Consider the following 27,419-nt stretch of genomic DNA (forward strand, 5'->3'; position numbering starts at 1 on the left):
TAAATGAATTTTTCAATTGGGAGCTGAAGTGGTTGTCGTGCTTATGACGAACAACTGACATTAAACAAGCGACCAAAAGTGGTACATATTCTTTACGACTGACAAACACGGCGTATGTGTAATATTTCAAGTTAATGATTTGTAAAAACTTGCAGGCCAAACATACACCGACAAAAAAATAGAAAAAAAAAAAAAAACGAAATCAACAAATCAATTGCAATTGCACTTTACAAATCACGAGCTGCAACTTCTTGCTGCTGCTGTTGCACTTGTTGTCGGAGCAAAAACTTAAACCAAATCAGTGTCAGACTCAGGTGTGGTTTAACTGTTAATGACTTCTGCTGGCGGCCGCAAATTGCACTGGAAACAACACGTCTAAATGGGAATCGTCTGAAAAGCAGCAGGTGACTACTTCCAAACAGTGCGCGAGACAATCAATGATCTGTTTGTGTGTGATCAATGGTTTTGTTTGCTTGCTTGCTTGTTGCTGTTAAACGCCAAGTGAATGCCACTTGTTTCATTTGTTGTTGTGGTCACAACAAAAGTGAATGCAAACAAACAGTGAAAGGATTCCCTCAAGGTGCGCCGCCTTGCCAACAGTAATGAGAGGGAGATTCTCTTGATGCCAGGCCCGAAATGTGTAACGATTGTGTAACTGCCTGAGACAGCTAATTTGCCTATCAATGCTCTTCAATTAGTTGATTGCAATTTCTTTGATTGCAACATTTCGCCGCCGAAGAGAGCATAACCGAAGAATTTGAGCTGGAAATATGAGAACAGCCGCAAGTCACGCAATTAAAGTGTAAAATTACATCTTCATTCATAAATACAACAACAGGTTGGCGCTGCAGTGCTGCCAACGAAAGAAAAGCGTGCACATTTTCACTTATTCATTTTCCCTTGGCAAATATGTGGCAACTCTTGAATATTCGCGGTGTGTGAGTTGTTGCACGTTCGTTGCCTGTTGCTTGTAGCGGCTTTCTGCATGTTTGCCTGCTGCGGATTGTTACGTGGGCAGGCAACAGGCGCTAAGATACTACATACTCTACTACTCTACACACACAAAATGTAACTTTAGATGGCGTAAAATGTCGGTTACTTGGTCAGCTGGAGGCAGGCATAAAGCACCCACCACAGGCATCTCCATAATAATAAAAATAAGTGTTGCATCATTATTTGCATTATGTTTGCAACAATGTTGCTGCGAAGAATGTAAAACGATCAGCTAATTGCTTGATTACAATTGAATAATTGACTTAGACCTGTTTCGAGTGCTCCCTCAGCTGGAAAGCAATCGCAATCTGAAATTACACACACTAAGTTTAAAGTAAGTGATCAGTATTGATTTCACCAGATTTTTGAAAATATTATCTTTATCTCTCAGTTAAAAGCTGCTTTAATCGCATGTTAGAAAACCCATTGAGCGATGTATTCACATTCATCACAGTTAAACAATCAAGTGTATGTGTACACATGTGTCTGTGTCTATCAAAATATTGATAGTGTGTGCAGGCAATAAAAGCAAATTAAATCCCGAAAACTCTCTCTCCATCTCTCTCCTGTATCTCTGTCGCTGGATTCTCTGTTCTGCTAACCATTACACGCATTGCCAAATTAAGTGTAAATAACTCGTTTGGATAAACAAATAGATCATGTGAATGGGAAAAATGTTGATGTGCTGCTGCCACACGGACAGCACGGTTGCATCTGGTTGATAGGCCTCCACCACTTCAGTCCACAAAAAGGTTGATGGTGATGGTGCAAAGTGCATTTGCATAATGACAATGCAATTTGAAATAAACGCAGGACACATGTCAACGAATAAATTAATTTACTCTCAAATTATTTATGCAGCAAACAAAACGAGAGCTGCCGTCACCGCCGCCGCCAGCCTGCACCACACAAAAGACAATGGACATATTCCAATGATGTGAGATACTAGGACTAGGTTAGGCCTCTGGATGCTGTTTGTATGCCATTTTTAATGGACTTGGCAGCAGCCTGGTTGGCACAGTCGACGTGCCTAATGAAGGAACAGTTAGGCGTTGCTGTTGCCACTGCCGATTTTGGCCATGGCCAGAGACACACCTGAGCAATGTGCAATCGAGAGACAGAGAGAGAACGCCCACACACAACATATACATTGACGGCGACGACGATTGTTGCATTAATTGCATGGCTCTATTTACCTTAATGCTAAAGTCCCAGAAACCAGAACTTAAATAGCTCGACCATTAAATTTATGTGTGTGATTTTGGCCTTACTGCGTCTTCCCCTACTTGCTGGGGCCAATATTTCAATTATACAAGAAAACGAAAAAAAAAAAATAGTCAAACGAAACGCAACCAAACTCAAAGGCGTGCAATTTCCAAATGCCAATTGATTTTGCAGCACACTGACTAACTGCTCACAGCTCACACCACCGCAACACCGCCACCGCATCACCAACCACACCTCCTTTGTTGCCTGTTGACTGCAAAAAATACATTTCCAATGGCGTTGAGCTGGGGCGACTTTGTTAGTTGCAGTGTTTTTGCGCGGCAGGCAAACAAATGCGGCAATTGCCATAGACCAACTAGTAAGACCTAAGAACTTTACGAAGACCGACTATAAGATACTTTACAATAAGAACTAGATACAATTTTCAATTCTAAAATTAATAGTGTTGTGTAGATCTTCGAAGTACTGATGATCTATCAATAATATAATAACTACAATGAAAACTTAATGCACTTAGGTATTAAGTAATTGCTGAAAGGTGATTTTGCAAATAATTATCCAATTTCTGTGAGAAGCTAAGTCGAATAAAGAATGTTCGTATTAGCAAAATCTATTGCCAACCTCTGTCCTATCAACTGGCCAATGTCAGAAAGCAGAGATTGGAGCGTGGGCATTGTGCTCGCTCGCTACTGGAGTCAGAGTTTATGCACACAGCAGTTTTCATTCAATTGCGTTTTGCTATTCGAGGCGCGTGATTTTGCAACTTGTGAGCTGGATTTGCCTTGTACAATTTTTGCAGGCAACAGCCGCAGCACCCGCAAAACATTTCGCCAACAGGCAACCACAGCTACAATGTTGACGACATTGTCCTTTTTTTCTTTTATCACATTTCTAGCGGCCAATTCCATAGTTGGCATGTTGCTTGTCCGCAATTCAAAACCATTTAAGCGCTTTCCTAGGTCCGTGGTTCTTGCTGTCAGGCGAAAAATGTGTTTTTTCTATGCTCCCTTTTTATGGGTTATTTTGACGCCAATGGCGCTTTTGCGTTTGCCTCTTTGCGGGCAGGAATAAAAGGAGTGGGCAAAGAAAAAAAAATGTATGGGAAATGGAAATGCAAAAAGAAATCAGTAGAAAGAGAGCATGTCATATTTCTTTGGCTGGGCATTATAATTGAAAATCCCACAAAGGTGTCGTCTGTGCTTTGTGACTAAATTGAATTTAGTAATCGGTTTTTTATATTCTGAATGCTGCAAACTAAACATCGAACTAAAACCTCTGCGTTCCGATAAACCACTTTACGCATTCTAAATGTTGATATACCTTTTATTTTCACCCCGCAATGCGAAAAAGAAAAGCTTACAAAATAGAATACAACTCGTTTTCATGTTAACTGCAGGTGGCAGTTGACTCCAACCTGCGGCTCTAGTCCAATTAACAAACGATTGAGCACTTTACCAAGGATTTTCCACTTCAAAGGCAATACAAAATGAAAATGAAGCACATAAAAAACAAATTTACGACCTTAGGATGTTTGAACAACGAGCAACACGCAACACTTCAACTTTCATTGCCGCATTTTTAAGTTGGTTTTACATTCCATTTTCTTATGGGAAGAAAAAGTCCATTATTTTCACTACATTTTATTCATGCAATTAATCTGCAAATACCTGAAGGCCTACTCCGAAATTGAACTTGAAAATTGAGAAATTAAAAGTATGTAAATGTTGGGAAATTAACGACATCCATTATGCAGCATCAACAAGAGTGAAAAAAGCATGTGAACAATATAAATATAATACCAGGTCATTGAATACGCGTCGTATACGTGACCGTAAATAAATCTCTCGACTTATCAGTAAACCAAACTTATATAGAAAGTGCAAGCATTGCCAAGTTGCGTGCAACATGACCAAAACTCGTTGAGAAATAAATTAAAATTGTTGATCGTAAAGAAAATATACTCTGTGAATCAATAAATTGATAAGTAAATAAAAGAAGGTATCTTCGATTGAAGCCCACAGATTAACTTTTAATAAATTTAATAAGTTACAAAACACATTATTAAAATAAAAAAATCGTATTTCTTTCCATGAATTCACTAAAGATTAATAGCCTACGCAAACAACGCAGATGGTACAAACTTTTTTCTTTTTTTCTCGTCAAAAATTTCGTGAGTGAAGCTGATTATATTTATGTCTGATTTTCATGGAAAGCGACTAGCTTTAATTATGTGGCAGTGAAAGGTGGCGAATAATACAAATAATTTAATTAACCCCAAACTTCACATTGGGAGAAAATCAATGGATTATACATTTGTAAAAACCATAAAAATTTAACAAATAAATTATATATCAATTAAAGCGATCCATTATAATCACATATTAGCGAAAAAACAAGCTATTACAATCGCCACTGAAATTATCAGTTTAAAAGTTGCTCGGTAGCTTGTGTCCTGACTGGTTTTGCGATGGAATTAAAAGAAATGTGTACAATCAATTTAAATGCTATTATCAAAACGCGTGCAGCTCAGGCTTTTACTTGAGGCAGCTTGATGCTCTACATTTTAGCCCTTCACAAAACAATCATGTTAACATCGTCTATCTATTTGAAAATCAATCAATGAAGAGCTCCGGCTCAGTAATTGTTCGTTAATGGCTTCATTACAAGCAACAAGGCACAAATAATAACAACAACAACTACAACTACAGCAGCGAAACGGTAGTATAAACAAAAAAAAAAAAACAGAGACCTGACCTAGGGCAATGCAAAGGCAGCCCAGTCAATGGCGCAGACAAAACAGACAGAGAAGGGGCTATCATCATCAGTCAGCGTAGTCGGGCGATCGCAGCACGCGTTGTCTGCCCAGACAGTTGTCAGTAAGAGAGAGAGAGAGAGCGAGAAAAGAGAGCGCATTGGCATTGGCTCTCTCGCGCTGTCGGCGAGCAAGCAGTGCGTGCACTGCTTTGTGTAAGTTGCAGCGGTTTAAATAAACAAACTGGCAGCGGAGTCGCCTCAGTTTCAATTGGAACGTTGCGCATGCGCCGTGGACACCGCCGCTGTCAATATCTGTAAAATCGGTTTGTCTATTTTGTGATCGAAAGCATTAACTTTGTTGTGGCACAAAAATCGAAAAATTCTTATAAAAATAATAGATCGCGAGTGAAACATTTAAATAAATATTGCGAATGAAAATGTGAAAGTCAACGTTTACTACAAAGCAAAAATTCTTAATAAAATTAGTTTATTGTATGTTGCCACAACAAAATGCAACAAAAAAAAGTGAAAATACGCGCCAACAAATGTTATTGTTGACACAACGAACCCTAATCAACACCCATCTATATTCAAACGACCCTTTTGAATTGTCTATGAAGCGGGCCCTCACAAAAGTTGACAGATTTATGCACTAATTTGCTTTGAGCGTCCGAAAATTTTGCTCGACTAGGGGAGAGAGAGCGGTAGATTAGTATAAATGGTTGATAATTTTTGAGGTGTCAAACGGCCATAAAAATGCGAATCGAAAAATATTGCAAAATATAAAAGAGAGACATCACTTTTGTTTTCGGTATTCTTGTATGGAAATATGCGTGTTAATAGAGGCTTAATTTGCTGATTTACTATTGCCATAACTCATAACTTTAGGTTCAGAGCATTTATATTAGCAAATATATAATTTTATGTTTTAGTTTTTGGGTCATTTCTTCTAATGTAGATTTCACCTAAAACTTCTAAGAGACTTTCCTTTTCGGCTGACTTTTCACCAGCACTTTCAACTAATGCTCACATTCGATTGCACTCACAAGACAGTAAACAACAACGGTTACATTTATCGCTTCAAAGATACAATCAAAGCCCACACGAAACACAAAACAAAACACAAAAAAACAATACACAAATCGGCATTCTCTTTTATGTATATTTCTTCGACTATTTGATGCTCTTGAGAGATTGGTTAATTTGTTAACATGTAAAAAACGCCCAGAATTAGAACTTCGAAGAGAGAAGTGAGATTTTCGATGTGCTTTCTATGCAAATAAATTGAATAAATTTACAATTTCTGTTTGGTTTTGTTCGCTCATAAATTAATGCAATCTTTTTGTTGATGTTTGCACGTAAATCAAAGATTTAATATGATTCTATAAGCTGTGAATATCGTAAAAAAAAATACAGGTTGATTTATACACAACAGACAACAGTCATCGAATATTGAACAAGAGGAAAGAACACATCAAAATCTACTTGACAACAAAAATAATGCACAATCCGCAGCGGAGTCGGAGCAACAGCAACTGCTGGTGGCTGTTGCCATTGGCGTTTGGTAAGTACACAAAAACTACCAAATTACCCGTTTATTCCGTACGCGAGATAAACTCGTTTTTCTGTGCTCTGGGTGCTTCAACGGGAGCAAGGTCGCAAAATGTCGCTCGAGTATTGAGTATTGGCTAGAAAATTATGCAATCTCCCCCGCGGCCAATGCACTGTGCTCTTCTACCACATGATGAATGATATGAAGGAGAGGCGGCTGACAATGTATTACGAAATGTCAACAATGACCATCAATTGCCGCTGGCAACGCAGCAGCAGCAGTAGCAGCAGCATTGGATGCAACAGCAACAGCAACATCAACATTGGTGGTCGGTCAATATCAAAATTATGTTTAAATACCTTTCGTTCTTGCGAAATGACAAAAATCCCAAATACGTGCGAATAGCGGCGTTTGTTTCATTCACCGATGCGAAAATAACCACGGATAAGCGCCAATGTTCTCAATGTTCTGCACACACACTTTGCCCATTGGCCATTTGATTGTTGGCTGTCTGTTGTTGCCGTTGTGGCTAAGCTGCAGCTGCAACATTTTCTGGCTGGCAGAGTTATGCCACTAATGGAATGGTCTTCAAAATTAACATCATATTCAATGACACTCACTTGTAATGCTACAGGATGTTGACCTGGCCTGCAAGTGTTTCGTCTCTCTCTCACTCTCAAGGGGCACGGGAAACGTGCTGCATTTGGTGTGCTCGGCATTTGCAGTTGCAGCTGAAAATGTTGCGCTAATTTATGCAGCTCATCAGCAGAGTGGAATGTACTTCGTGGGAGTTCGGGAAGCTGCCTTCCACCTTCCACCTTCCACCTTGCATTGAGTTGTTACTGCTACAGTTTTGACTGCATGCAGCAGCTAATTCTGTGAGAACAGAATGCATGTAAATATCACAAACATGTTGTAACTCTTGTGTAATCCATAAGGTATGATTTATTCACTTTACAAGCCACTTAATTGCCTTACAATTCCCGTCTGATTAATGTGCAGCCTCATCAAGTAAATATCAATGAGATGCTGCAACTAAACATCAACGTTCACTTTTCCCAAGTGCACTCAAAATTGTTTCGCCTGTCAGCTTTGCGTATACAGATATCTTTAGATGGATTACTTGAACTGATTTTAAGCGGATGCGTAAATCGCTTAACTAAAAATGCAGCTTTTTTTTGGGTGAATGACTCGCAAAATTGTGGAAGCACTTTCCAAACTCTTATACTAACAACTTCCCAAAAGCACAGCTAAATGAATTATTGCGCCCAACAGAAAAAGAAAAATAAATAAAGTTCACTTTTGCTAATTACCTCGAACAGCGCAAATTTGCAAACATTTTGCACCATTTTACCACACTGGTATTATTTTCGTTATTGTTGTCAACTTTTTTTTGTTGTTTGGTTGGCGTAGGGAAAATGAGCAAATCTTTCTGTGATACTTTCAAGCAAGTCATTCGGCGAGGCTCAACATAAATTATGGTCATCACAAGCGACCTCCAATGTGTTCCAAGTTGCAACAACGCCTACCGCACAGCTGTTTGTCTGACGGGGGGCAAGGAAAGGTGGCAAAGCAAATGGAAAATGCTGTAACCATTTCGAGAGTGGGCGCCAGTTAAAACAAGATTTTTCACTTGTCCAGAGTGCAGTGAAAAGAAAAAGTAAAATGTTTGCCGAAAAAAAAAACACAGAAGAAAAATTTATCCGCTGGCCGTGAGGCATTGGCGGCAGTTAACGGAACCGACGGCGACGGCGACGTCGACTTTGTTGCCTGTTGTGTCAATGACTTTGAAATGATTTCAACGCGAGTTTCTCAATTCGAATTTCACTGATCTGGGGACGGACGCATCGCATCGTATCGCATCGGTGGCTGCGGGTCAGCAGCAGTAGCGGCAGCCTCAGTCGCAGCTCTTGCTACGTGAATTTGATTAGCAATTGGATAATTGATATAATGCCATTTACAACTGATGCAAAGAGAAAGAGCGCCACTTACAGTCGTTAACTGACCACGTACGTTACACTTTCGATGGCACTTTGTTGTCTGTGGCATGCATGCAAATGAGTTTCCTCTTCTCTCGTCTTCTCCAACACTCGTTTAAGATCTGCTGTAACATAAGTTGATCGTCCAGACAGCGCCACAAGTCCAGCTTTCGAGGCGGATATGACGTATTTACTTTTAACCCAATTAGTGGCACCTTGTGGCACTCCATCAAAATGGATTAAAAGCTAGTTGCGCAACATTTACGCAGCCAGCGCGCAATTAGTTTGTGGCAATTCAAGTTCAATGCTGCTTTGGCTTTTCCAAAGCGACGGCGCTTATGTTACTTCCTGGCAAATTTAAATGCAAATGAAAAGATTATGCATCGATAATGCGTTTGCATGTTGGCGGCAGAAACACTTTTCGCACCCAATGGCCAATGTAATGTACATTTAAACAGGCAACCGGTTGAGACCTGGTGGTTTGTTGCCTGTTTGGTTGGTCGGTTGCTTGTTGGCCACTTTCTGCTGTCCTGCAGGCAATTTCACAATTACAACGCTGCACAACTACAACAACTATTGCAACATTATTTTGGCAAGTTGCTTTCATTTGAATTGGCATTTCATTTGCAGCATTTCTTGTGCTCGCTTTGATTGTTTTGTTGCCTGCGGCCATTTTACACAATTTAAAAACAAAAACAGTTAATAACTTGGCACCACACAATTTTGTGGCCCGTTGTGGCCCGAAAAATCGATCAAGTGCTTTATTTTGACCACGCGGAAGACATTTTTGCAGGTAATATGCAAATTCAAAGCTATTAACGTAGCTTAGAACGTCTCGAGCTCAGCATGTCTTCGATGTGATTTCGTCAAATTGCCCTCAATAATGATAATCGAATGTGGAATGTGGATCTAAAAAAACCGGTGACCAATATATTAACCAATTTGGTTTAACTGCAGTTATTAAGTCAGATAAAATTTAATCTAAAATTATGTCAACAACATTGGCCATAAAAAACAACTGCTTGTTTTTGGCTTCAGAATGTCAGAGATGAATAATTCAATTACCAAAAGTAATCGCAAGATCCCATTGCTCTTTTATAGTAATTCGATCAGATCTACAGCGAGTTAATCTACTTTCCAATAATGTAGAAATATCGCAATAATTTATTATATATAAAATTAAGAAGGTGGTAAATTTGGCATAAACCGGTGTCAATAAATGATTTTTAAGTGCATTTCATGTTTAGAAAGACAATCTAAACAGTTTTAAAATCTCCTTTAAGTTGTGTTTTATGACAACAGATTAATTATCAGTGTTGCCAAATTAATATGCTAAGAACTCAAAGTTGTCTCGCCATAAAGTCATTTGTCAGCAAACATTAACAAAAATGTGTCATAACCGTAATCAAAGAAAACACCAAAAGCAATTACATAAAAATAAAAATGTAAAAACAAAAGAGCCATGGAAAGCCCCCAAGTACTACAACTACATGAGACAGGCTTTTCTTCAATCAAAATGAAAACGAAAGCTGAACTCAACGAACCGCAGCGTAAATACTCTACTATTTAACCCAAACGTAACATGAGAAAATAAAACCAAATGGAACTTGGTCTTTGGCCAACATTCTCGTTCAAAGAATGTGTAAACGGCAAAATGTAAATTAAACCCGTTTATTGAACTGGTTTTCGCGACTTTTAATAGTGAAAGCCCAATATGCAACCAATGCCAAAGAGTCTTCGCTCGTCTAACCGAATTATCTACGGCAATACTAAATGAAGCGAGCATTTTTATCACCCTAAAACTTGGTTGGTAGTCACTCGTCTACCGTTTAATGTGCGAATATTTAAGCAAAAGTCGAAGCCAAAAAAAATCAAGATGTATCCAATTAGGCGTCATGCTCATAAAGAATATAAACGCAGCGCACACATGTCGAATGCATAATAATTAGACCCGCTACTGGAAAAGAGTAGTATGAGTATGAGTACGAATGAGTGTATCTCATATATATTTCATGCGCCGCTAAGCAAGCCAAAATAGATTCCAAGCCAACTCTTGGCGTTACTACAACAATCGAAAACTGGGCTAACAACAATTGCATGAGCAGATGATGTCTGATGTCTGGGACCCGCTGAGGTGTGTGAATATTTCTCAGTCATTACACGCATTTTTTGGCAACAACAAACACATGACGCCGTTGGCCAAATAAAGTCAAAAAGTGTCAACACATGCTAGTACACTTTATTCACTTCATTTATATACCCTGTGAACTAGCTTAAAAAGGGGTATTGAAGGCGAATTTAATATAGAGAACGGCCAAATAAAATTCACAATTAATATAAAAGTAAGAAAGCTAGAGTCGAATATGCTTGACCGAGGGATACTCGCTACCCATTTTTTCAATTAAACCATACCCTACAAATATACTGCAAAAATACTAAAATGTATCAAAGGCTATATTTGGTATATCGATATAGTACTATATTTGAAGAATACCATAGAGTAAAAAATATATCAGACAGAAATTGTTATATTATCTCGGCTGCTGACGCTGATTAAGAATATATATTATTTATGGGGAGTCATCTCCTGTTACATTTATTTCCTGCAGGCACAAAATTATAATATCCAAATGAGTAGCCGGTCTTAGTGATTTTTCTAGCTGAAGGCCTTCGCTGCCATTGCTTTACCAATAGCGTTAGTATTCATTTTAATTATAACTAACCTTTAAATAATAAAATAAATTGATTTTTCTATACACAACATTTGGATTAGAAAATACTCTACAGCATAGGATATCTTCGAGTTAATCACTCTTATTCAACACAAAATTTTTGATTTCTTCTGCTTTATGTTGTTGTGTGTGTTAACTTGCGGATCATTATTGAAAAGTGCAGAGAGTCGGTTAGTTAAGTGGGCAGACAATGTGTAATGCTAACCCAAACAAAATGCCGCGTTTGGCAAGACATTCCATTGTGGTTTTGTTTCTTTTACTGAGTTTTTGTTTTTGTTGCTTTTTGTTGAGCCTAGAGTGGTGCAGCTTTCATATATTGCAACGCAATGCGAGGATGGCTCGTGCGTAACTGAAGACGAGTTTGCCGACGTCATGGCATAATTGGACATTGTTTTGCGTTGTCACCATCACAGCTGACTTGACTTAGAAGTGCTATAATTAAAGATCTAATTATAATTGACTCTGCTACTAAGTATGACATAAGACTCTACATATAGCATACAGCTTAGGGAAAGTTGGCAGCCAATTTGTAGATCTGAACTCATTGAGAAAGCTGACAGAGAGCTGTGATGCGACACAGGTTATTGAACGGTTGCCAAGTGGTCAAGCCATCATTTTGATTGCACAAAAGGCATGATTGAAATTGTTCATTTATTGCAATAATCACGTCATCAGTGATGCGATTCAATACGAACAGCGATTACTGCGGTTGCATTTTGATGGCTTCATTCAATAAGTAAAAACAATTTAAGAGTTATTTTGTTTTAATTGACATTCACAGATGCCGCTAAATATTCTGCATTCAAGTTGATTTGGTAACTAGACTTGTTTGCTTTTGCAATCGTAAATTGGTCGGGTAAACATAAATACAACTTTTGGGTGATTGCGTAAAGCAATTTAGACTTATTGTTGTCAAGGTTGATTTAAGAGTTCGAACTCTTCGCCAATTATTCCACGGCAGCTTTTCCACAGACAAATATATGCCGTCACATTTATTTGTTTTCAAAAAGGTTTTTTGGCCCCATTACTTGCGTTATGTCTAAGCCTAGGGCCGCTTGTAACGGTACCAGTCTATTAGTGAGCTCAACTATTGGGTTATCGGGCAGTTGTTAACAATTTGCATAAATTAACCACTATTAAGATAACATAAGTAAACATATTTATCACTGCAGTCGAAGGTCAGCTTAATTATGATAATAATACAAGACTAATTATATATCGATATGATTGCTCTTTGTAGAGATTGTGTAACTTTTACTCTAAACGAGAAATCGATTCTCGATCGAATTTGGTAGCCAAATCAGCGCACACAATCAGACAAGCTGCCAACATGCAAACAAGATTCTCGACACCTAAAGCTTAAGGTCTGCAGTTAGGCAATTAATTAGCTCGTTAAAGCTCAGCGACTGTCTGTGTTTCTTTATTTTTTCGGTGGTTTTTTGTTGGCATGAGCCCAGACCACAATCTAAAGCCAATGATCTCGAGCAAACAATTAACCAGAGACAAGAGACAAGAGCGGTGACTTCTAGTCCACAAAACAAAAGTTGGCGCGACTATAAATTGCTTGGCGTAGGCGACTGCTGCTAGACACATGCCAAGTTAACAAATGCCAAAAAGTGGTTTAAGTCACCGCTTAAATGTTGCTGTAATTAATTAAAATGCTGCAAATATTTTTTGGAGTTTTCTGTCGGCATTTTAGCCAAATACTAAAAAAAAACTTGTAGCATTCGTTCGCATTCTTGAAAATTACTATCAACATTTATCGTTGGCCAATAATTAATCTTTCCATTTTGCCAATTGTTTCGACAAACGAAAAATTCTCGTCATTGTCAATTGAAAAGTGCACAGGGTCAAAATTTGGACAAACCTTGACCGGAGGGGCGCTCGCAATTAAAGAGTGGAGTTTAAGTAAAGTTCCCCACAACTTGTAATTTGCCACACGCACTTAAGTATCTGTTAAGAAACGAGCGTTTATAATTCATAATTAAATGCATCTATGAGATACACTGATGTTTTCTGTAAACATTACTTTAATTGTTTCCTGTGGCAGCCTTCACTTATTCCATTTAATTGGGAAAGGGCGTTCAATGTCGTTATGATTATTATGCATCTTGAGCAAGTACACACAAATTGGAATAAACGCTATTTACAAATATAACGTGCTTTACTCGATATTTGTGTATTTTGCATACGTTAATATCACTTCTATAAACTGATACCAACTCTGTGTTGAAAGACAAATTTAGTTATTAATATTTCATTTTTTTTTTTTTTTGGCAATTTGTTTTGCTGCAACTGCTATAAATATATCAAAACATATTTATTTCACTTCATTTCCGTCCCTCGCAGATTAATCTTATTCAATCATTATGAAAGTGGGAAACCAAACAGAAGTCATAATAAATAAGGTTAATTAGGGAAAAATAAATAAAGGTTAGAGACCTGCCCCGTTTTGTAATCTTTCTCTTTTTTCAGTTAAAACCAACAACAAATATTGGACGGACTTTTGCTTTCGGTTTGACGGCGTCTCGGGCACGTTTTGATTAACAAATTTCGTGCTGAAGATTAAAACATTAAGACGGTGTCCGTCGCGTTGTTATTAGTTATGGATTTCATTAGGTCAGCGCCCAGCCCCTAAAGAAACGTGACTATGACGAACTAATTAACAAACATTTGCGCTCTTACATATTAGCTGGAAAGGAACCCAAAAAAGAGACTGTTAATTCTAAAGGTAGACACCCAGCAATTAATTCTGAACTTTTGTCGACAACTAAAAGAAAAAACTCGGATTAATTGCCATTTAGTGATCAAAAACCGACAAGCAAGCAAACGGCGACCTCGTCGTGATTTCATGTACCAGACTCATAGACAATGGGCACTATTAGTATTAACCTCAGAGGCTAGCGCATGACCCCAACAATTTCCGCCTTCAATTAATTTACGTTCCTATAAACAGCGACTAACTAACAAATCATAAGGCGACAGACAGAAAGACAGACTGATTACTTTAGACTAACTTCTCGGAGTGCAGCAATCGATCGATGGCGACTCTGGTCAGAAGCAGTGAACCACATTTAGCAGCCACAGCGGGGGCTGCTGGCAACCAGGCAACTGGCAGCTGGGCGACCTTGATGAAGCCATTTGCACACACGAAATCTAGACGATCTCCACGGAATCGATCGATCGATCGATTTTTTTTTTGTAGCGCTGCAAATCGATCAGAGTCGCCATTAAATAAAGTTTTTCAGCCGTCGCCGTCGCCGTCTAATTTATGCAATGTTTCTTTCATTTCCATTTTGGGCCTTTTGTTTTGCGGCTTCGAGTTGTAAGTGAATTATATTTAAATTTGTTTGGCTTGGCTGCGCTTCGAATGATAAAAATCACATTTGGATTTACCGTCGACTGTCGACGACTGTTGCTTTTACTTTGCATTGCGCGCAGAGCAGAGCAGAGGAAATAAATAAATTACATTTAATTTGCGTAATCATTTTTCAATGGCATTCATTGGATTCGACGACTATGTGCGAGACTCTATGAGTTTATTGTGTGGAAAATTTCGTAATGCAATTATGGCTTGCAGTAAAGGGGGAAAGGACAGAATTTAAGCGCCAATACATATAGATCGGAATTACCAATTGTTATTATCATATTACAATAATCGCCGTTGGCTCGTCGTTGTTGCTGACGGCTGAGATGGTCACTTGGATTAGCGGTCGCCAAGTCCATAAATTAATCGCATTTACAGAGCAACAGCAACAGCAACTGTCAACGGGCGAACACAGGCCACAAGACACAAATCGTGCACAATCCTGTCCCATTACTCATACGTCCCGTAGGCGGCATTTCGATATGGCAGGTCAAGCGTTCAGGTCAGCAAACAGCAGCTACCCCCAAAAAAATAATGTGAATGGGAGACAAATTTGATTGTTGCAAGCCACCATGCAACTGAAGTGGCATGAGTCACATGCCGCAAAAATGGTCATGCCAACTAATTGTTAAGTTGAGGAAATCATTTTGTTAACACAATAGAGGAAGCATTTATGGTATGTAAATATTTACAGATCTCTGCCCAGTTGGCCGTGAAATGCAATCTCGCACATAATGAAATGCAGCTGCCCAACAGAAAAAATGTAAATTCAACTGCCGCTGCCGCCGCCGCCACGAGCAGAAAGTGTAACAAGGGCCACAAGTCAATGTACTGCAAACGCATTTCATTTGCATCCAATTAGCAGACAGTGATAAGCCAAAGATAGCGACTATCAGATACTGCTAGATAAAATATTAAAAGCGCAAATATAACGTCAATCTAATGTCTTAGTCTAAGCATTCATGTGCAATCTGTTTTGCAGATTGCAGACTACATTCATATTTATGAGTAACAAACATGAAACATGAAAGGAGCGAACACGATTCAAGGGGCAGCCAACAAATTGAGCTCGTTCACTTTTGCTGGCATTCTAGAGCTAGAGTTGAGTTGACAACATGCCCGGGGATTGTGACTTTGATGAACGCAGTTTGATTGATGATTTGTTAAAGCAACGCTCCGACAATTGTATATCAGACGGATGTTTGTCGAACAACCAAACATACACCTGTCTAGCTCATTTTTATACAACTGAAATTGTTTTGTGCAACGTTGTTCTGCCATAGATCAAAATCAAGAACACAATTGAACTGTGAAGCATGGGAATAAATTGACATTGCAATAGCAGTCGCGGATCTTTGATCGGAACACTGTTGCATAGCTTCGATTAAATTACAAAGAAATCGACACCGCGTATAACTCATAAATTAAGCTTAAGTATCGCGTTTTTTTTTCTTTTACAATCCAATCAAAGAAACTTTGTGGTCGCTAGAAAAACTTGTTAATAATTAAACTGCTTCATGGTCATTTTGCTTTACTCTTGTTAGCTATGAGTGAGGATTAAACTGCATTTTGCATAATAAAAGGGAACGTTAGCTAACTTTTTTACTGAAACTTTCACTCTCATTTATGTTATGCATTTTAAAGTGTAATGCATTTAGTTTCCTTAGATTTGTAATATTTGACTACAGGCTCATTCGAGTGCATTGAAATAATTTATAATTCACGTTGACCCCACGTCGCTTTAAACCAATCTACGTTGGCTGTAATCACAATTCTTCGCACTTTACGAGCAGTTAGCCAATATTTTGGCGCGGGCTTATTGCATTTTACAGCCACTATAATTTACGACAAGCAAATCGAGTCCCGTGGCAGCAGCACGTTGCACGTTCCACAGCGCATGTGCAACGGACAAACACGACAGGCTACAATTTTTTATCATTTCGACTTCTCCAGTGGGGCGCTGTAATTGAAGACACAGCTCTGCTCGACTTGTGGACCGGAAAAAAGTGCCAAAATAAAATAGGAAGGCCGACAAATCTCTTTGGCGTCTGGTTGTTATAATTTGGTGGCAAATAGTTGGGATAACTTAACTTTGGGGTGCTGGTGGGTGGCATAAAAGTTGTCCGCGGGCATTTGGCGATGCGTCGTTGGTGGTCGGGGAAACCATTTTTCACAAAAACACAAATCGCAGCGGCGTTGACAAAATTAAAATTCATTTACGCTCAAGTAAATATTTACGCAATAAATTTGCATTTAATTGCATTTGTGAAGCGCCGCGAATGGCACGTGAAAAACGCCACAAAACATTGGCCAAAATCAAATCAAATTTAGAAAACACACACTCACACACACAAAATGCAGTCCAAATGCCAATTGCAGGCGACAGCAACAACCCAAATTGTCCATGCCACATTACTATATAGCCACATCCCTCCTCTCTTCTATATATTCTTCACAATGGCTAAGCGCGAGTGCTGCTGCAAATCGAGGCAAACAATTTGTGCGACGTATCGAAATCTAATCAAATTATGCGCCAGAAATGTCGAAAAAGCGTGAAATGTTATGCCAACGGCCAGAGGTGCCTATTAACCCTGGATGAGATGAGACGAAGTGATGCACACACACACGCGATGAATATCGCGGCATGAGGATGAATGGTTTTGGGCCTGGATTTTGTGCACCTGCAACTGCAGTCTAAACCCGACTAACCTGGTTGCAACAGCACCAGCAGCAGCAGCAGCAAACCGGGCTCCAAAAATCGCATCAAATTTGCACCAAATAAGAAGTGATTCACAATTCATTGGCAAATGTTATGCAAAATGTGCGCAAAAGTGTTTGGCAAATAACGTGTGTGTATCTCTCTATACACACATTTGTATCTGTATCTGCCGTTTTGTGTATTTGTATCTAAGCTTGCGATGGGTAACTGCTATCGCATTTTTGCTGCGCTTCAATGAACAGCTACAGCAAGCAGGAGTTTTGGGTTTTTGCGCTGTTTTGTGGCTAAAATGTTTTTATGCGGTTCGCTTAATGTGTTTTAGCCATAAACCAACTTGCCAAAACGGCAGCTTAAAATATCAACAGTACGCAGCGAAAAACAATGCACAACTGTTTAGACAACATGAGCCTGAATCATTCTCGAAACTTTCCATCTCCGCTGCCAGTCTTCATTTTTTGAAGGGGTCAATTATTTGTTTTGCGCGCCTAATTGCATTTCCCACACAAACACACACTGCTAACAGACACACCCACAAACAACGCTCACACTTTCAGGAGTGTGTGTAATTGAAATTGTATTGTGTGGGCGCTAGACATGTGAATAAGTTTATTTTGCCAACTGCTAAACTAGCCAACAACTAAATGAGATCTTTATTAACCAAATGCATATTTAAATACATCATACAATAAATTAAAGATTGAAAGTTCGAAGCTAAAACTTTCAATTGTTATTGCTTCCTATGTCAAATTTTGTAATTCTTCATCGGCACAAATTGAAATTGAATCCCAGCGTAATTAGGCGTTTGCCAATTCAATTTGTATCGATCACAAAAATTGTGCAATAACCGACCGATGAACAAAGGATTGGAGATGCTGCAGCAGCAAAGTGAACGGAAGTCACTCGACAACTTTCCACAAGCAACTCCAAAAAACGTTGAGAGACTGATGGTGGGGTCAACTTAATAAGCCGTTGCAATAATATCCACAACAACAGCAGCAGCAAAAAGCAAAGCGTCTACATACAAACATATATGGGGATGCAGCATCCATATGAATCTGACACGTAGCCTGGAAATTAATTCAAAAGCAGCCAGGCTGCTGTGCAACTCTTAGAGATGGATGAGCCACTATGGACCACAACATTTAAGTGCCACAGGCAATACACTCACAGAGAAAGAGAAAGAGACGGAGGCAGAGAGTCGTCCACACATGCATGCACATATTAATTAATTCAAAATTGCATTACGCATACGCACAGGTGTACACGCTGTGCTGCAAACTAATCTATAGCGATCTGAGGCCGAGTCACAGATGCAGCTGCTGCTGCTGCAACACTTTGGACAAAAAGAGTCGTAAAATAAAAACACTTTGGCCATAAAGAAAACAACAAAACTAAGCATCTAACGTACGAACGAACCAAACTATGACTACGACTCACTACAACACACACACGGATTTTGATAGAAAATTAAGGCTGCACATGGCCAAAATTTAGTTGGCTACTGGCAAATCCAGTGGGAGTACACTCAACAACACACATGTCACATTGTCTCTCCGCCTGTCTGTTGGCATGGACTTTGCCAGGCAAATCCAGTTAAAGACTGTGTGGTGGCCGGAGCAGCCACTTAAGCTGCCCGCGCTCCAATGCAAATTATCTACCCCAGAGCACCGATTTGGCTTGTATTCTCTTCGTACTTTCGGACACTTATTGTTTCACTGACGTCTGGAGATTGTCGCTGTCGACATTGCTGTTGTTGTTGTCGGCCTGGCTGCCTGGCGTTGTCATGGCTGCCAATTGCAAGAGTTTGCAAGTTTGCAACACATGCCGCCCAGGATACGAACGCCAAGCAAATCTAGAGATGGCAATGAATGACCACTTAGACTTCTACTTTCGAATATTAAGTTGTACATCAAATCAGTGGAAAACAATTCAATGATTTACAATTAATCGGAATTCCCCGTTTACGCTCTGTTAAGCTGTGAACATTTATAGAAAATCTCATGGTTTTTTTTTTGCCATCTCTAGCCGCGTTTCGGCTCACTAAACTCTGCTGCCAACCGCACACACAAAAGGCCAATAAACAATGTGAAGAAAAATTTGAAAATTTGCCTAATGCTATTTTATAATAGGTTTTCCTTAACGGTTATGACGGCGTCTGTGGTTAGGCCACAAGTCTTTTAATTGTTCAACTCGGGCACAGGTTGCGCAACAAAGTGAGGAACTAGTTGCTTGACAATTTCTATGCCCAACTTAGGACTACTTAAAATATTGCATATATATTGTGGGTTATTAATATTAAATTACAGATATACATATCATTTATACACATTGTAGGATATGAAATAGAGCCATATATATATATCTAGACTGTCTGATAATACAATTTCAAGTTACACCATAAAGACAATCGAGCACATTTTCCCCCTCAAGTGGAGGCCGAAGGACGCGGCTCCTCAATGGAAAGCAACCAACTGCAATTAAGAATCTCACGCAAATCCCAACGCGCTGCAGCATCAGGCTCCAAGAGCACAGCCACCGTTGCCTTGGCATGTGAAGAGATCACATCCTGCAGCTTGCGACGAAACGAGAACTTCTTGCCGCGCTGATCCTCCAGCAGTTTGGTCAGATTGCTATCATCAAACGGCATTTTAGCGTTCATCATAATGAACAGAATGACACCCAGTGACCAGGCATCAGCCAGCTTCGGATCGTAGGGCACACCACAAACCACTTCGGGAGCCGCATAGGCAGCCGAGCCACAATATGTCTCCGATTTCACCTGATTGCCACTGTCGTCGCGACAATAGCGCGAGAAACCAAAGTCGGCCAGCTTGACATTGAGACGTTTGGAGAGCAGAATATTCTCACACTTCAGATCTCGATGGGCAATGTCATGAGTATGCAGATATTTTAAGGCTTTGGCCATTTGAAAGAACCACACCTTCGATTGTTTCTCATCTATGGGACCCGTTTTTTTGATGTGCGTCAACAGATCGCCCTTCTCGGCGTAACGCATAAAGATGAATATCTTGGGACCGCGTTGCAAGATGCTGTGAATCTGAATGATATTCGGATGATCGAGTTTTGTCAGAATTTCCAACTCGCGTGGAAAGAACTTGTGTACAAAATCGGTGGGTGCTTTGGCCTTATCGATGATCTTGCAGGCTAAATTAACGCCATGCCCGCTCTCGTCCGCATAGCCAGCGGTGATCACTGTAGCATAGGAACCTTCGCCGATCTTGTGGCCAATGTTGTAGCCCCGTTGAGCGAGTGCATCGATGTCAGAGCTGCGCGTGGTCAGTTGCCGATTGCCAGCATAATTGGACATGATTTTCCGGATAATGTGCTATATCGATGTGCGTGTGTGTTGCCAATTATTATAGTATTGAACCAACTATATAGACCATGTTAATCATATGTACTTTGATCAAATCGGTTAGCTGCATAGTTACCGTCGCTGCGTTGGTCGACCTCACTAAACTTGAATTTGATGGTATTACACGATAGAAGACTAACGAAATTTCCTATTCCAATCCAGAAATTTTGACAAAGAAAAAAAAAACTACGAACGTTGTTAAAGAGCAGAGACAAATAATAAAATAAATGAAACACGATTTTGAATTATATGTAATTTTGCTTGACTACGCGGAGTCTACTGAGATGCTTCCAAAGAAAAAGTTTCATCTTTTCAGCCAAGATAAAACACAAAAATAGCACAGCACGAACGAGACTATCTCTGATCATAAGTCGTAAGTTTAAGCTTGCATACCTCATAAAAATAAGTAAAATATTCTATCTAGCTGCATGATGCTGCATAATCATTATACAAATATTTGAAAAATACAATTTACAATGTTCAAGTTCAACACAATACAACAACCAGGCTTAGTTTGTCATACAATATTCAAAGCTCAATATAATTTCACAACAGTTTTGGTATGCATTAGAAATTTTAAGAAAATAGCAATAGTAAATTAAAGTTTATTAAAATCAACCAATTAAAAGGTAAATTAGACGACAAATGAGTTAAACTTTCCCAGCTAATAAAACTTTGTAGTTGGAAACAATAATAAATCATGGGCAGCACAACAAACAATAGCCAGCTCCAATCGCGTAGCTCAGACGTCGAAGCCTTGTCTTTGCAGGGCTATAAACTTGGCCACAAGATCGGCGAAGGATCGTATGCAACCGTAATAACAGCCCAATATTGCAACGAGGCGGGTAATAGAGCAGACTTGGCTTGCAAAGTGATTGACAAGGCGAAGGCGCCAACTGACTTTGTGAACAAGTTCTTTCCCCGCGAGCTAGAGATCCTCACCAAACTTGATCATCCCAATATCATACAGATCCACAGCATACTGCAACGTGGCCTGAAGATCTTCATCTTTATGCGATACGCTGAGAAAGGCGATCTCCTGTCGCACATCAAGAAGACGGGCTTCATCAAGGAGAAGCAATCGAAGGTCTGGTTTACACAAATGGCCGTCGCTTTGAAGTATTTGCATAACCACGACATTGCCCATCGTGATATGAAGTGCGAGAATATTCTGCTGTCCGAACACAGCAATGTCAAGTTGGCTGACTTTGGCTTCGCCTGCTTCTGCAGTAATGGCGAGGGCATGAGGTTGGCCTCCCAAACTTACTGCGGCTCAGCTGCTTATGCCGCGCCAGAAGTTGTCAGCGGAGTGCCCTACGATGCCCAGATGGCGGATGCCTGGTCATTGGGTGTCATACTCTTCATCATGCTGAACGGCAAGATGCCGTTTGATGACAGCAATCTGAGCAAACTGCTCGAGGATCAGCGTTGTATGCGCTTCGCCTTTCGGCGCAAGTTGCACGATGTCATCACGCCACAGGCAAAGGCTGCTGTGGCCGTGCTGCTGGAGCCGAATCCAGCGACACGCTGGGATATGCATGAAATACTTAACTGCAGTTGGCTGCTCATGGATAAGAAGAACGAAAAGTAATTGTAAAGTGAAGTGCCAATCAAGTGCCAATGAAACTTGAATTTTGATTCCGAAACTAAAATAATATTTGGCTTAATGTTTTTAAAAAATTGTAAAGATTCGATAAATATATTTCTAAATTGAAGGCAATTCTTTTATTTTACAGCAGTTGCCTTTCTCCTGCCACACGTTGTGTATGGAGCGAATCACAGCAGCATTATCGCCGACGCCGAGCTCAGCGCATCGGAGCGTAATCGCCGTCTTATTCCCTACATGGCCTTCTATCTGCCCGCCCCGGAGTTGCCCATCAATCAGCAATACGCTGTGAAGCATGCCCCATCTGCAGGCGGGGCACAGCTTCGTCCACCACTAGCTGCACCCAGTCGCATCCCCGTGCCGGTTGCCTACATGCCACAACCTCAACCACAGCCACAGCCACCACCACATCATCCACATCCGCATCAGCATCAGCATTCGCATGCACATCATCAGGGATCGTCGGCACATTATCAGCAGGGCGCAGCCGACATTTACCATGCGCTGCAGCAGCATCAGGGACTGGCACCTGGTCATGGAAAGGATGCCGCATTGCCGGCTGATGCGGGCGCCACATTTATTGCCTACAAGCCATTGAACCCAACGACAGCACACAAGGCAAGTACAACTACAGAATAGATTGCGCATAAATAAAGTTAAGTAATCGTGAAATTCATAATATCCCCACACACACACAGCACAAAACTGTGCAGCACTTTCCTCCGCTTTCCCAACACGAACAACAGCAGCAGCAACAACAACAACAGGAACAGTTTGAGTTACTGCCACCGCCGGCGGCGCCACAAGCGCAGTACCATCGACAGCGGGGCAAACAATCAAAAGTCAATTTAACACCGTTTACAGCACAGAACACGCTGCCGGGACACTTTATGCCCATTATTTATACGCCAGTGAGCAAGCCAGGCCACAACAACAACAATAACAATGAGCTCCATAATGGCAATACTATCAATTACAACAAGAAGCCAGCGTCGTCTTCGACGCCAACAGAAATTGTCTACCATAAAAATGCACATCAAACACAAATTGTTACGGATTATGCACCCGGAGACGGAGCAGCTTCGTCTGCAGAGCAGCAGCAGCAGCAGGAGGAGAGGGGACAGGAGGAGGTTTTGGTGCATCCAACACCAAGGTAAGATTTATGCCATTTGCAAATGATGAATGTATCTCCAAGATACATATCGCTCGCTTTCGCATACTAACTTTCAAAAACTCGAGAGATTCTCACGAAAACAAAAATCAAGCTGTCAACACCCACAATTGACGTTGTCTTTGTCACTGCCGTTGTTGTTGATGCCTTGGCATTTTCATGTAGAACTCAAATTAAAAATATGTTGAACCAATTTCGACATTTTTCTGACGAATTGATGACGTATTTTCGATGCTCTATTATGTTAGTTGAAAAACAAACTGACATCAAAATACATATAATCAAAAACTTGTCTGATATTTAAACAAAAATGCACGCCATCGGCTGTTAATTAAATGAGCATGAGAACCCAATGTTTAGCTATTAATTAGCTTAATGATCTATGGAATACATTAACTAAAGTATATTGTGCTTCAATGCCCTTGCTTAAGTTTATTGTATACTTGGATTTGTTGTGACATAATTACGACACTTTATCAAGTGGAAACTTTAAGGTATTCAGACCGAACATGCAGCAGAGAGTTGCAGTTTGCTGCAGTGGCAGCAAACACGGCAGACGACGACGTTGCACACGTTGCATGCAATGCCCTTGGGCGCAGAAATCAATTGCATTTAATGCATGGCTCAACCTCTGCTGCCGTTGCTTCTACTTCTACTTGTGTCTGTCTGTCTCCGTCTCCATCTGTGACGACAACATTGCTGTTGTTGTTGCTGTTGTTGGTGACGTAAGAAGCAGTTTGATGTACCCTATGAGGCGCCGCCAATGGGCAATGGGCTGGACGAAAGTCTGATGAGAGAACGTTTTCCCACTTCGTGTTCATCTCGTAATGTTCAAATTGCAAAATCATGTCATATACAACCGCGGGCAATGGCAATGGTCAATACATTTGGTTGTCAGGTCGAAGGCAATGCAGTTGTTTTTTTTCTCTTTTTCATTTACAATCCCTCTTGCCACATCTTCTACTTCCCCAAACACAATACATTCATTCATCTGCTTCTGCATATGCCCCTCCACAGTGTTGGCTATAAAGTATACAGTGAGCCATCGAGTGGTTCATCCTCATCGACGAGCTCGTCGAAAACCGCATTGATAGTGCATCAAAAGTCGCAACAGTCGCCTGGTTATGGACACGTAAACAAATACGAGAGTTACTTCCACATGTCACCGGATCAACAGCAGCAGTCGCTGACGCCGCAGGAGAAATACGTGCTCTACTTACAGCAGCGCATGAAGCTGCAGCGGCAGCAGCAAAAACAGCAACAGCAGCAGGCTGAGAGATATCATCATCAAGAGGACGCTCATCTCCAGTCAGCGCAAAGCAATACGAATGCTGGCAAACATCAGCAACAACAGCATCACAATCATCCGCTTGTCTCTTCACCACAGCCACCACCACAGCAACCACCACAATCGCCAACACAACAACACCACAGTCAGTTACACAATTACAATGGTCTCTTTGGCCAACAACAACAACAGCAGCAGCAGCTGCAAACGCCGCCTCAACAGGTGCTGCATATTCCATTACGTGCCCTCATGGGCCACCTTAACCATCATAATACTCACGAGCAGCCAGATTATGCCAAGGAGCCGCTGCTCGGGTAAGTTACCCCTTAAAAGACCGATTGTTCGCCTGATTAGCTAGCTCGTTAACTTACATGACCATGTTTAATGCCTTGTAATGTGCTTTACTTAGGTCACCCGCTCCAGCGCAATTCATTGATTACCTAATTGATGGGCCCCGCCAGTCGTTGGATGAGGAACAACAGCAACATCAACAACATCAACAGCAGCATCATCATCAGGAGTCGTCGCCATCTCGTGCACCACAACATGCCTTCATTCTGGTGACAACTCCCGCTCCCTATGCCGACCATCCACAGGCACCACGTATTCATGATTTGACGCCCACTCGGGCTCCTGTCGTCTACAAACATCAGCCCACGCTGCGGCTGCAACCCGTGACTCCGGTGCACAATTACAAGGCCACTCGACGTCCTGTCTACATTACGCCACCCACGCCCAGTGAGACTGTCAAAATTACACCCAAGTACGTTTACGTGTCCAGCAAGCCACCGTCGGCATCGGTGCCTAATGAATTACCCAGTCGTCCGCCGCCAATTAAACTGAAGCCTGTCTACAAATACGCCCAGGAGCGGCCAACAAGTGCGCCTTTGCCCAGCAAGGTCTACGCCCAAGAAGATGCGGATCAATTGCCCGACATACGCACCTCATCGCTGGCCGAAATTCTGCACAAGTTGCAGGCGAGCAATCACTTGCCACACACGCTTACTCCGGATAACATTGACAACTCGATTAAGACGCTAATACGCATCTTGCAGAACCTGAAGCAGACACAAACAATTGTGGCGAATCCGCCGCAACATCACGAGACGAAACCCAGCAGTAGCAGCAACGATCATGACTTTGACTACAACACGGAGCACACTGAGGAGGAGCATCCGCCCACGACGGTGGCAGGCAATGCCGAAGCGGATCTGCAGCATCTAAATAAGCCAAGTAAATAATGAATTTAGCGAAACCCATTATACAAAATAACGTTTTATAACTTTCTATATAGACAAGCATCCAGGACCTACCACAGGTCGTGCTGGTATCGATTATCCCAACTATTCGGAGATTCCCAAGACAGACTTTGAGTGCACACAACAACGCTACAAGGGTTTCTTTGGTGATCCGGAAACCAATTGCCAAGTGTGGCACTATTGCGATCTGAATGGCGGCAAGGCTTCTTTTCTTTGCCCCAATGGCACCATCTTTAGTCAAGTATGTGTTGAGCTTAAAGAAACCTTATTAAACCTAAACTTATCCCAATTTTACTTGCATAGATTGCGCTGACTTGTGATTGGTGGTTCAATGTCAAGTGCTCGACAACCTCACAGCTTTATGTGCTTAACGAGCGTCTCTATAAATACATACTGCCCTTCAATCCAAAGTTCCCCGAGGACTACAATGGACCCATAGTGGACAAGTAAATTGCAATTCAAAATGAAATCAATAAATCTATTTAATTTCCTTTACTCTGTGCATTACAGATACCTGGCCATGAAGTTCCAGGAGATGGAGGAGAAAATGCGATTGGAAAAGCAACGGAAAATTAAACAGCAAGCGGAAAAACCTGAAGCCAGGGAGGAGGCATCTACACCGTCATTGCCCAAAAATCACAAGGCATCGCCCAAACATGGCAGCGGTATCAACGCTCAGGTCTATGAGCAGAGCTCCGAGCGCAATCTGCTGATCGATGATGAAATCGATGACATTTCCGAACGCGGCACTTACGATACCTATGGCCAAGCGCCCACCACAATTATGGCACCGACAACAACGTCGCTGGATTCACAAACATTGGGACGAAAGCCCATTGTTGTGTCATCCACGCCATATCCAGAACGTGAGGAGGAACCAGAGCTAACTGCTGATTCAGAGCTTGAAGGCGAACCGCCAGCAAATTCAGAAAGCAGCGAGGAAGAGGACAAACTACAAAGCTTAAGAGATACGAATGCAGTTGCGGGACAAAAGCGTTTAGAGACAACAAAAGTAAGTGTCGAGAAACTAGAAGTGATTGAGATAAAACCGGATGGTAACACCGGGCACCTAATGCCCATCAGTGGCATGTCGGAGAGCAGCGAACAGCAATCGGAGCAAGAGTCGAGCAGCAGAGAGAGCAAAGAGTGAGAAGCCTTGGAAGGGAAGATAATTTTGGTAGAGAATGCTTGCCATATTTGTAATGAGAATTCTTGTACTTGTTCGTGTCGTCGGTCGGTTGTACGTCTTAAATTATTATTCATAGCGAGCGATTACTGTAAATAGTTAACTGTAAATTGAAAACAATACCTATAGGAACCAAATAGATATATGTTTGTATGTATGATAATATAAATGCCAAGTATTAAGTAAAAAATTTCGATTGTTTGATTTACT

At 40.9% G+C, this 27,419-nt stretch overlaps 4 protein-coding genes across 6 annotated transcripts in view; 2 read left to right on the plus strand and 2 right to left on the minus strand.

Moving 5' to 3' along the window:
- The window catches only part of LOC117575747 (uncharacterized), a 50,038-nt gene that overhangs the window by 20,961 nt on the left and 1,658 nt on the right, over positions 1 to 27,419 (minus strand). The window lies entirely within an intron of this gene.
- On the plus strand, positions 5,248 to 27,403 carry LOC117575748 (uncharacterized). Of its 3 annotated transcripts, none has more exons than XM_034260106.2 (9): positions 5,248 to 5,297; positions 6,391 to 6,538; positions 22,436 to 22,923; positions 23,004 to 23,458; positions 24,494 to 25,078; positions 25,174 to 25,997; positions 26,059 to 26,264; positions 26,327 to 26,469; positions 26,534 to 27,403. In XM_034260106.2, the coding sequence occupies exons 2-9, from the start codon at positions 6,475 to 6,477 to the stop codon at positions 27,171 to 27,173; spliced, it is 3,405 nt and encodes a 1,134-aa protein (XP_034115997.2). In that variant the 5' UTR covers positions 5,248 to 5,297; positions 6,391 to 6,474; the 3' UTR covers positions 27,174 to 27,403. The 3 variants fall into 3 exon arrangements, with proteins under 3 accessions (XP_034115997.2, XP_051863692.1, XP_051863693.1); XM_052007732.1 differs by having other exon boundaries at positions 5,249 to 5,288; XM_052007733.1 differs by lacking the exons at positions 5,248 to 5,297; positions 24,494 to 25,078 and having other exon boundaries at positions 6,394 to 6,538.
- LOC117575749 (testis-specific serine/threonine-protein kinase 1) lies at positions 19,581 to 20,943 on the minus strand. The gene is made up of 2 exons (XM_034260107.2): positions 20,776 to 20,943; positions 19,581 to 20,717 (listed from the first exon to the last, which is right to left on the minus strand). The coding sequence occupies exon 2, from the start codon at positions 20,649 to 20,651 to the stop codon at positions 19,749 to 19,751; it is 903 nt and encodes a 300-aa protein (XP_034115998.1). The 5' UTR covers positions 20,652 to 20,717; positions 20,776 to 20,943; the 3' UTR covers positions 19,581 to 19,748.
- LOC117575750 (testis-specific serine/threonine-protein kinase 1-like) lies at positions 21,123 to 22,414 on the plus strand. The gene is made up of 2 exons (XM_034260108.2): positions 21,123 to 21,328; positions 21,381 to 22,414. Exon 2 carries the CDS (start codon positions 21,400 to 21,402, stop codon positions 22,288 to 22,290), a length of 891 nt encoding a protein of 296 aa, XP_034115999.2. The 5' UTR covers positions 21,123 to 21,328; positions 21,381 to 21,399; the 3' UTR covers positions 22,291 to 22,414.

This window comes from Drosophila albomicans, chromosome 2R, assembly GCF_009650485.2.
Source record: "Drosophila albomicans strain 15112-1751.03 chromosome 2R, ASM965048v2, whole genome shotgun sequence".
NCBI lineage: Eukaryota > Metazoa > Arthropoda > Insecta > Diptera > Drosophilidae > Drosophila > Drosophila albomicans.

What these genes read in the sequence shown, in the direction of transcription:
- LOC117575748 (XM_034260106.2), top strand. Translation starts at nt 6,475, where the DNA reads ATGCACAATCCGCAGCGGAGTCGGAGCAACAGCAACTGCTGGTGGCTG. An exon ending in GCCAAGGAGCCGCTGCTCGG is followed by an intron (nt 25,079 to 25,173) that starts GTAAGTTACCCC and finishes TGCTTTACTTAG; the next exon opens with GTCACCCGCTCCAGCGCAAT. An exon ending in AATGGACCCATAGTGGACAA is followed by an intron (nt 26,470 to 26,533) that starts GTAAATTGCAAT and finishes TGTGCATTACAG; the next exon opens with ATACCTGGCCATGAAGTTCC.
- LOC117575749 (XM_034260107.2), bottom strand. Translation starts at nt 20,651, where the DNA reads ATGTCCAATTATGCTGGCAATCGGCAACTGACCACGCGCAGCTCTGAC.
- LOC117575750 (XM_034260108.2), top strand. Translation starts at nt 21,400, where the DNA reads ATGGGCAGCACAACAAACAATAGCCAGCTCCAATCGCGTAGCTCAGAC.